This window comes from Charadrius vociferus, unplaced genomic scaffold (assembly GCF_000708025.1).
Source record: "Charadrius vociferus isolate BGI_N301 unplaced genomic scaffold, ASM70802v2 scaffold1316, whole genome shotgun sequence".
Lineage (NCBI taxonomy): Eukaryota > Metazoa > Chordata > Aves > Charadriiformes > Charadriidae > Charadrius > Charadrius vociferus.
In genome coordinates this window covers 5,679-15,687 of record NW_009648666.1, presented here as the reverse complement: position 1 = coordinate 15,687, position 10,009 = coordinate 5,679, and the positions used below count along the sequence as shown (strand labels likewise).

At 53.1% G+C, this 10,009-nt stretch overlaps 1 protein-coding gene across 1 annotated transcript in view; it reads left to right on the top strand.

Moving 5' to 3' along the window:
- Positions 1-10,009, top strand: part of SUPT16H (suppressor of Ty 16 homolog (S. cerevisiae)) — a gene marked incomplete at its 5' end in the record, with an annotated part of 19,482 nt that overhangs the window by 7,018 nt on the left and 2,455 nt on the right. Inside the window, 17 exons of the mRNA XM_009886501.1 lie at positions 2,564-2,736; positions 2,847-2,937; positions 3,034-3,107; positions 3,814-3,926; positions 4,467-4,532; positions 4,663-4,758; positions 5,314-5,429; positions 5,534-5,687; positions 6,672-6,799; positions 6,913-7,048; positions 7,130-7,256; positions 7,346-7,464; positions 7,583-7,708; positions 7,787-7,899; positions 8,940-9,015; positions 9,138-9,307; positions 9,384-9,513. Of these exons, the coding sequence (XP_009884803.1) occupies positions 2,564-2,736; positions 2,847-2,937; positions 3,034-3,107; positions 3,814-3,926; positions 4,467-4,532; positions 4,663-4,758; positions 5,314-5,429; positions 5,534-5,687; positions 6,672-6,799; positions 6,913-7,048; positions 7,130-7,256; positions 7,346-7,464; positions 7,583-7,708; positions 7,787-7,899; positions 8,940-9,015; positions 9,138-9,307; positions 9,384-9,513 (2,008 nt within the window). The remainder of the gene's footprint in view (positions 1-2,563; positions 2,737-2,846; positions 2,938-3,033; positions 3,108-3,813; positions 3,927-4,466; positions 4,533-4,662; positions 4,759-5,313; positions 5,430-5,533; positions 5,688-6,671; positions 6,800-6,912; positions 7,049-7,129; positions 7,257-7,345; positions 7,465-7,582; positions 7,709-7,786; positions 7,900-8,939; positions 9,016-9,137; positions 9,308-9,383; positions 9,514-10,009) is intronic.

The following is a 10,009-nucleotide window of genomic DNA, read 5'->3' as shown; positions in this document are numbered from 1 at the left end:
AAAACCCCCAATTCCTACCCCAAAAACTCATTTTTTCCCCCTGAAAACTCAATTATTCCCCCCAAAACGTAATTGTTTTCCAAAAAAACCCAATTCTTCCCAAAAAAAACCAATTGTTCCCCCAAAAAACAATTCTGACCCAAAAAACCCACTTCTGACCCCAAAAAGCAATTCTTTCCCTTAAAACCCCGATTCTTTCCCGTAAAACCCCAATTTTTCCCCCCAAACCCCAATTCTTATCCCAAAAAAAAAAATTTTTTCCCAAAAATACCCAATTCTTCCCCAAAAAACGTAATTCTGAGCCCCAAAACCCCAATTTTTTCCACCAAAGGCACCAGTTCTTCCCCAAAAACCCCATAAAAGTGGTCAGTTTTCCCCAAAATAAAGCCCTGGGGGGGTAATTTCCCCCTCATTTCCCCCTCATTTGCCCTAAAATAATCCAGATGGGACAATTTCTCCCTATTTCACCCCAAAAATGAGACGGGGGGGGACTTCCTGCTATTTCCCCCCTAAAAAAGCCCAATTTGGCCAATATCCCGCTTTTTCTCCCCAAAAAAAGCCAGTGGGAGGGTCAAATCCCCACCCAAAAAAATTCAGAGGGGGAATTCCATCTTTTTTTCCTCAAAAAACATTAGGAGGGTTTAAAATTTCCCTCAAAAAAAGCCCGAAATAGGACAATTTCCCTCAAAAAAAGCCCAATTTGGCCAATTTCCCCCTTTTTCTCCCCCAAAAACAGCCGAGAGGGGTCAGTTCCCCCCAAAAAAGTGTTGAGAAGGACCAATTTCACCTTTTTTTCCTCAGAAAACATCCGGGGGCAGACCGATTTCCTTCAAAAAATGCCAAAATAGGTTAATTTCTCTCATAAAAAAGCACAAAGTGGGCAATTCACCTAAAAAAAAAAAAGGCGCAAATTGGCCAATTTCCCCCTTTTTTGTCCCCCAAAAAAGCCCAAAAAAATCAGGGGGACCAATTCCACTTTTTTTCCCTCAAAAAAAAATCCGGGAGGGGTTAAATTTTCCTCCGAAAAAGCCCCAAATGGGGCAATTTCCCTCAGAAAAAAAGCACAAATTGGGCAATTTCCCCAAAAAGAAGCGCCCAATTGGACCAATTTCCCCCTTTTTCTCCCCAAAAAAGCCGGTGGGAGGGGTCAGTTCCCCCCCTAAAAAAGTTGAATGGGACCAATTCCACCTTTTTTCCCTCAAAAAACATCCGGGAGAGGTCAAATTTCCCTCAAAAAAGGCCCAAAATGGGGCAATTTCCCTCAAAAAAAAAAAAAGCTAAATTTGTTCAATTTCCCCCTTTTTTTCCCCCAAAAAAGGCAGTGGGGGGGTCAATTCTCCTCCTAAAAAAGTTGAGGGAGACCAATTCCACCTTTTTTTCCTCAAAAAAACGTCGCAGGGGGTCAAATTTCTCTCAAAAAAAGCCCCAAATAGGGCAATTTCCCTCAAAGAAAAGCTGAAGGAGCACAATTCCTCTCTCAAAAAAAGAGCCAAATTTGGCCAATTTCTCCCTTTTTCTCCCCAAAAGACACCTGAGGAGGGTCAGTTCCCCCCCGAAAAGTAAATCAGGAGAACCAATTCCACCTTTTTTTCCTCAAAAAACCTCCAGGGGTGGGTCAAATTTCCCTCAAAAAAAGCCCCAAGTGGGGCAATTTCCCTCAAGAAAACCTACAATTTGGCCAAATTCCCCCTTTTTCTCCCCAAAAAATGGCGTTGAGAGGGTCATTTCCCCCCCACAAAAAGTCGAGGGGGACCAATTTGACCTTTTTTTCCTCAAAAAGCATCCGGGGGGGGTCAAATTTCCCTCAAAAAAGCCCAAAATGGGGCAATTTCCCTCAAAGAAAAGCCCAAGGAGCACAATTCCTCTCTCAAAAAAAAGCCCAATTTGGCCAATTTCTCCCTTTTTCTCCCCAAAAGACACCTGAGGAGGGTCAGTTCCCCCCCCCAAAAGTAAATCAGGAGAACCAATTCCACCTTTTTTTCCTCAAAAAACATCGGGGGGTGGTCAAATTTCCCTTAATATGAGGCCAAAAAGGGGTAATTTCCCTCAAAAAACCCACCAGTTTGGCCAATTTTCCCCTTTTTCTCCCCAAAAACGGTGGTGGGAAGGTCAATTCCCCCCCAAAAAGAATCGAGGGGGACCAATTTGACCTTTTTTCCCTCAAAAAGCATCCGGGGGGGGTCAAATTTCCCTCAAAAAAAAAAGCCCAAATTGGGGCAATTTCCCTCAAAAAAACCCCACAAAGCAGGTACTCTCCAAAAAAAAAAAAAAAATTGGCCAATTTCCCCCTTTTTCTCCCCAAAAGACACCTGAGGAGGGTCAGTTCCCCCCCAAAAGTAAATCAGGAGAACCAATTCCACCTTTTTTTCCTCAAAAACGTTGGGGGGGGTCAAATTTCCCTCAAAAAAAGCCCAAAATGGGGCAATTCCCCTCCAAAACCCCCCTAAATTTGGCCGATTTCCCCCGTTTTCTCCCCAAAAACCGCCCCAAATTGTCCCCGCGGGGTGGTGGGACACCACCTCGACGTGTCCCTCCCTCACGTTTTGGTGTCCCCACCCCGTAGTGACAAGAACCACATGCACTTTGGGGCCATCACCTGCGCCATGGGCATCCGCTACAAGTCCTACTGCTCCAACCTGGTGAGGACCTTGATGGTGGACCCACCTCAGGAGATGCAGGACCACTACTCCTTCCTCCTCCAGCTCCAGGAGGAGATGTTGAAGGAGATGAGACACGGTGAGGACCACCCTTGAAGTTCTCCGGAGGTCCCGCTCCTCCTCCAGTCCTCCACGCCCCTCAAGATGCCACCACCAACCTGGTGGCCGCCATCTTCTCGTCCCTTCCAGGAACCAAGCTCTGCGACGTCTACGGCGCCGTGATGGACCTGGTGAAGAAGCAGAAACCGGAGTTGTTGAGCAAGATCACCAAGAATTTGGGGTGAGGATGAGGGGTTTTGGGGACGTTGAGGGGGGCCACACGCGGGCGGGAGGAGGTTGGGGACCTCCTGGTGGCCGTCTGTCCGTATCTCCCCAGCTTTGCCATGGGCATCGAATTCAGGGAGGGTTCCTTGGTCATCAACAGCAAGAACCAACACCGGCTGAAGAAGGGTGAGGAGAACTTCACCCCACCTCAAATCAACCTCTTCCGCCCCAAAATCCACCTTTTTCACCCCAAAAAGGTCCTCCTCCACCCAAAGGAGGGCCTCTTCCACCCAAAAAGTGGTCTCTTTCACTCCAAACTTGGCCCACCATCCAAAATTTGGCCCACCACCCCAAAACGGTCCTCTTCCACCCCAAAATCGTCCTCTTCGCTTCCAAAATTTGGCCCACCATCTCAAAATTGTCCCCTTCCACCCCAAAATTTTGGCCCGCCGCCCAAAATTGTCCTCTTCCACCCTAAAATCGTCCTCTTCCACCCCAGATTTTTCTCCCTCAACCTCAAAATTCTCCTCTTCCACCTCAAAATTTCGTCCCACCGCCTCAAAATTTGTCCCACCATCTCAAAAACGTCTTCTTCCACCCCAAAATTTTGGCCCGCCGCCCCAAAATTTGTCCCATCGCCCCAAAATTGTCACCTTCCGCCCCCAAATTTTGTCCCACCACCTCAAAATTGGCCTCTTCCGCCCCAAAATTTTGTCCCACCACCCAAAATTTCCTCCTACCGCCCCAAAATTGTCGTCTTCTCCCCAAAATTTGGTCCCACCACCTCGAAATTTTGTCCTGCCGCCCCAAAATGTTCTCCGCCCCCGCCTAACTTCTTCTCCTGACCCAAAATTGTCCTTTTCCACCCCAAAAACCTTCTCTCCGCCTCCAGGTATGGTCTTCAGCATCAACGTTGGCTTCTCCGACCTGCCCAACAAGGAGGGCAAGAAGCCGGAGGAGAAGACCTACGCCATGTTCATCGGGGACACCGTCCTGGTGGACGAGGTGAGGGGATGGGACCTCCTGGGGTGGGGTGGGACCTCCTGGGTGGGATGGGACCTCCTGGGTGGGATGGGACCGCCTGAGGTGGAACCTCCTGAGGTGGGATGGAATCTTCTGAGGTGGGATGGGACCTCCTGGGGTGTGGGGGGACCTTCTGGGGTGGGGTGGGACCTCCTGAGGTGGAACCTCTTGAGGTGCGGTGAGACCTCCTGAGGTGGGATGGGACCTCCTGGGGTGGGGTGGGACCTTCTGGGGTGGGATGGGCCCTCCTGAGGTGTGGGGGGACCTCCTGGGGTGGGGTGGGACCTTCTGGGGTGGGATGGGACCTCCTGAGGTGTGGGGGGACCTTCTGGGGTGGGATGGGACCTCCTGAGGTGGAACCTCTTGAGGTGTGGTGGGACCTCCTGAGGTGGAATGGAATCTTCTGAGGTGGGATGGGACCTCCTGGGGTGGGATGGGACCTCCTGGGGTGTGGTGGCACCTCAGGGACTTCCTCATCGTGGTCAACGAGGTCTTTCCTCCCTCATCCTCTTCCATCTCCAGGAGGGTCCAGCCACCGTCCTCACCGCCGTCAAGAAGAAGGTCAAGAACGTCGGCATCTTCCTCAAGGTGACACCACCGCGGGGTGAAATTCCACGATTTTGGGCAAAAAAAAACCCAAAACCCAAAAAGCCCATTTTTAGAGCCGTAATTTGGTTTTCAAACTTCCCGTTTTTGGGTTTTCGTCCCCGAAACGAAGAACGAAGATGAGGAGGAAGAAGAAGAGGAGAAAGATGAAGCTGAAGATCTTCTCGGGCGCAGCTCTCGGGCGGCTCTGCTGACGGAGAGGACGCGGGTGGGTTGACAACATCTGGAGTGGGTTGTCCACACCTGGGTTGGGTTGTCCACCTGGGTTGGTGGTCCACCTGGGTTGGGTTCTCCATACCTGGTGGGTTCTGCAGTTGCGTTGGTGGTCCACCTGGATGGGTTCTCCACATCTGGATGGGTTCTCCACACCTGGGTTGGTGGTCCACCTGAGGTGGTGGTCCACCTGGGTGGGTTCTTCATCTCTGTGGTGGTCCACCTGGGTTGGTGGTCCACCTGGATGGGTTCTCCACCTCTGTGGTGGTCCACCTGGGTTGGTGGTCCACCTTGATGGGTTCTCCATCTCTATGGTGGTCCACCTGGATGGGTGTCCACCTGGGCTGGTGGTCCACCTGAGTCGGTGGTCCACCTGGATGGGTTCTCCATCTCTATGGTGGTCCACCTGGGTCGGTGGTCCACCTGGGTGGATTCTCCACCTGGCTGATGGTCGTCCACCAGTGTGGGTTGTCCGCCTGGATGGATTCTCCACCCCTTTTTTTTTCTGGGTGACCTTTGAGGTGACCTCCTTGTCCCCACCCCACCCCAGAACGAGCTGACGGCGGAGGAGAAGCGCCGAGCCCACCAGAAGGAGTTGGCCACCCAACTCAACGAAGAAGCCCGCCGACGGTTGACCGAGCAGAAGGGCGAACAGCAGATCCAAAAGTAACCTCCCGAAACGGCCGAAGAGGTCTTCTTCTGGGGTTCAAATCCCACCGCTTTTTTGGGGGTGGGAGTTGGACCTCTGGGTCATCTCCGTGTCTCGGTAGAGCTCGGAAGTCCAACATCTCCTACAAGAACCCGGCGTTGATGCCCAAAGAGCCCCACATCCGGGAGATGAAGATCTACATCGATAAGAAGTACGAGACGGTCATCATGCCCGTCTTCGGCATCGCCACCCCCTTCCACATCGCCACCATCAAGGTGAGGGACCTTCTCCGGGACAACCTCCTGGAGGTCTTCTCCGACGGTGGTGGTGGTGGGATGAGGGGGTGGGAGGTTCTGGGGTGTGCGGAGGTGGAGCTGAGGGCTGGTTGGGGTTCGATCTTCTCCCCGTCCTCAGCTCGAGGTGGTTTTGGGGTTCCACCTTCATCTTAAGGTGGTTGTGGGGTCCCACCTTAAACCCGAGGTGATTTTGGGGTTCCTTCTTCAACTGGAGGTGGTTTTGGGGTTCCACCTTCAACTCGAGGTGGTTTTGAGGTTCCTTCTTCAACTGGAGATGATTTTGAGGTTCCACCTTCAACTCGAGGTGGTTTGGGGGTTCCTCCTTCAACTGAAGGTGGTTTTGGGGTTCCACCTTCATCCAAAGGTGGATTTTGGGGTTCCACCTTCAACTGGTGGTGGTTTTGGGGTTCCACCTTCAACTCGAGGTAGTTTGGGGGTTCCGCCTTCATCCCAGGATTGTTTTGGGCTTCAATCTTCTCCCCAACCTTCAACCCAAGATGGTTTTGGGGTTCCACCTTCAACTGGTCATGGTTTTGGGGTTCCACCTTCATCCCAAGGTGGTTTTTGGGGTTCCACTTTCAATCCAAGATGGTTTTGGGGTTCCACCTTCAATCCAAGATGGTTTTTGCGGTTCCACCTTCAACTGGTGGTGGTTTTAGGGTTCCCCCTTTTCAATCCAAGATGGTTTTGGTTCGACCTTCAATCCAAGATGGTTTTTGCGGTTCCACCTTCAACTGGTGGTGGTTTTGGTGTTCCAGCTTCATCCCAAGGTGGTTTTGGGGTTCCACCTTCAATCCAAGATGGTTTGGGGGTTCCACCTTCAACTGGTGGTGGTTCTGGGGCTTCCCCCTTCAACCCAAGCTGATTTTGAGGTCCCACCAAGCTTTTGAGGTCCAACCTCCTTCTTCCACCCCTTCGTTTTTGGGGTGACCTCCCCTTTTTTCCTTCTCCTGCCCCACGTAGAACATCAGCATGTCGGTGGAAGGAGACTACACCTACCTACGCATCAACTTCTACTGCCCGGGCAGCGCTTTGGGACGCAACGAGGGCAACATCTTCCCCAACCCCGAGGCCACCTTCGTCAAGGAGATGTGAGCCAAGCGGGAGAGGACATCCCGAGGGGATGGAGAAGTTGGGTCGAGGGGGGTGGTTTTGAGGTCCTCCCGAACATCTCAACTTCTTCTCCTCCTTCTCCACCCCTCAGCACCTACAGGGCCTCCAACATGAAGACGCCCGGCGAGCAGACGGTCCCGGCCCTCAACCTCCAAAACGCTTTTCGCATCATCAAAGAGGTCCAAAAACGTTACAAGACCCGAGAAGCCGAGGAGAAGGAGAAGGAGGTGAGGACCACCCGAAGAGGTTTCTTCTGAGGTCTCCTGAGATGTCGAGAGGACCTCCTGACGTCTCCCGCTCTTCTCCAGGGCATCGTCAAACAAGATTCTTTGGTCATCAACCTCAACCGGAGCAACCCCAAGTTGAAGGACCTCTACATCCGTCCCAACATCGCCCAGAAGAGGATGCAAGGTTCTCTGGAGGCCCACGTCAACGGTACGACCTCGGGTTGGAGGAGGTGGGGACCTCCCGGTGGGATTAGAAGACCTTTGGTGGTCTTCCTGACGGTCCCCCGTCGCCACCAGGTTTCCGCTTCACCTCGGTGAGAGGAGACAAAGTGGACATCCTCTACAACAACATCAAACACGCCGTCTTCCAACCGTGCGACGGGGAGATGATCATCGTGCTCCACTTCCACCTCAAGGTCTTCTTCTGGCGGTGGGAGGGGGTGGTGGAGACCCATCGGCTCCTTGGGTTTCTTCTCGGAGGGGTGGTGGTGGGACGTCGCCGACGGTGACATCTTTGGTGTCCTCCACCTCCAGAACGCCATCATGTTCGGGAAGAAACGGCACACGGACGTCCAGTTCTACACGGAAGTCGGAGAGATCACCACCGATTTGGGGAAACACCAACACATGCACGACCGCGACGACCTCTACGCCGAGCAGGTGGGTCCGAGAAGGTCCTCCCGGAAGCTCTTGAGATGCCACCAGGATGGAGCTTGACCCCTCGGTTCTCCTCCTCAGATGGAACGGGAGATGCGCCACAAGCTGAAGACGGCCTTCAAGAACTTCATCGAGAAGGTTGAAGCCCTCACCAAGGAGGAGTTGGAGTTCGAGGTGCCCTTCCGGGAGTTGGGGTGAGTCAGAGACCATCTCGAGGGCTTCTTCTGGTGGAGAAGGTCTCCCTCGGGGCTTTTTTTGGGGTCTTCTCAGGGGGTTCTTCGAGGTTTTTTGGGGTCTCCGTGGGGTTTTTGGGGGTTCCTCGGGGTTTTTTGGGGTCTCCTCGGGGGTTTTGGGGGTCTCCTCGTGGTTTTTTGGATCTCCGCGGGGGTTTTTTGGGGGCTCCTCGTGGTTTTTCAGGGTGTCTTCGAGGTTTTTTGGGACGTCCTCATGGTTTTTTGGGGGATCCTCATGGTTTTTTGGGGTCTCCTCGTGTTTTTTGGGGTCTCCTCGTGTTTTTTGGGGGCTCCTCGTGTTTTTTGGGGGGATCCTCGTGGTTTTTGGGGGGCTCCTCGGGGGTTTTTGGGATCTCCTCGTGGTTTTTTGGGCTCTCTTCAAGGTTTTTTGGGGTCTCCTCATGGATTGTGGCGTCTCCTCATGGGTTTTGGAGGTCTCTTTGGGGTTTTTTGAGGTTTCCTCATGGTTTTTTGAGGTCTCTGTGTGGTTTTTTGAGGTTTCTTCGTGGTTTTTGGAGCTCTCCTCACGTCTTTTTGAGTTCTCCTCACGTGTTTTGAGTTCTCCTCACCGTTTTTTGAGTTCTCCTAACCTTTTTTGAGTTCTCCTCATGTCTTTTTGAGTTCTCCTCACCTTTTTTGAGTTCTCCTCACCTTTTTTGAGTTCTCCTCACCTTTTTTGAGTTCTCCTCACCTTTTTTGAGTTCTCCTCACCTTTTTTGAGTTCTCCTCACCGTTTTTTGAGTTCTCCTCACGTCTTTTTGAGTTCTCCTCAGTCTTTTTGAGTTCTCCTCACCTTTTTTGAGTTCTCCTCACCTTTTTTGAGTTCTCCTCACCTTTTTTGAGTTCTCCTCACGTCTTTTTGAGTTCTCCTCACCTTTTTTGAGTTCTCCTCACCTTTTTTGAGTTCTCCTCACCTTTTTTTGAGTTCTCCTCACCTTTTTTTGAGCTCACCTCACCTTTTTTGGGGGGGGCGGATGTCCTCCCGCCTTGACTCCCGGCAGGTTCAATGGCGCCCCGTACCGCAGCACCTGCCTTCTCCAACCCACCAGCAGCGCCTTGGTCAACTGCACCGAGTGGGTAAGTCATGGTAGAACGTTGATTTTTGGGGGGGGGGGACGGCGGGTGGAGGGGGGGAAGAAATCTTCAGCCTCTTGGGGGGCTGCCCCACTTGACGTCTTCTCCGTCCCGCCCCACCTCAGCCCCCTTTCGTGGTCACCTTGGACGAGGTGGAGCTCATCCACTTCGAACGGGTCCAGTTCCACCTGAAGAACTTCGACATGGTCATCGTCTACAAAGACTACAGCAAGAAGGTCACCATGATCAACGCCATCCCCGTCGCCTCCCTCGACCCCATCAAGGAGTGGCTCAAGTAGGCCCCGCCCCATTTGGCCACACCCCCCTTTGGCCACGCCCCCTCGCCGCTCACCCACCTCTTCCTCTTCCAGTTCCTGTGACCTCAAGTACACGGAGGGCGTCCAGTCCCTCAACTGGACCAAGATCATGAAGACCATCGTGGATGACCCCGAGGGCTTCTTCGAGCAGGGGGGGTGGTCCTTCCTGGAGCCCGAGGGCGAGGTACCACCCTTGGGGTTGTCCCCACCTCCACCTCCAGGTTGTCCCCGCCTCCAGGTTGTCCCCACCTCCAGGTTCTCCAGGTTGTTCCCACCCCTGATGTCCCCACCTTCAGGTTCTCCAGGTTCTCCCCACCTCCAGGTTGTCCTCACCTTGGTGTCCCCGCCTCCAGGTTGTCCCCACCTCCAGGTTGTCCCCATCTCCAGGTTGTCCCCACCTCCAGCTTCTCCAGGTTGTCCCCACTCTTGGTGTCCCCACCTCCAGGTTGTCCCCACCTCCAGGTTCTCCAGGTTGTCCCCACCCCTGATGTCCCCACCTCCAGGTTTTCCAGGTTGTCCCCACCTCCAGGTTGTCCCCACTCTTGGTGTCCCCACCACCAGATTGTCCCCACCTCCAGGTTGTCCCCACCTCCAGGTTGTGCTCACCTTGGTGTCCCCGCCTCCAGGTTGTCCCCACCTCCAGCTTTTCCAGGTTGTCCCCACCTCCAGGTTGTCCCCAC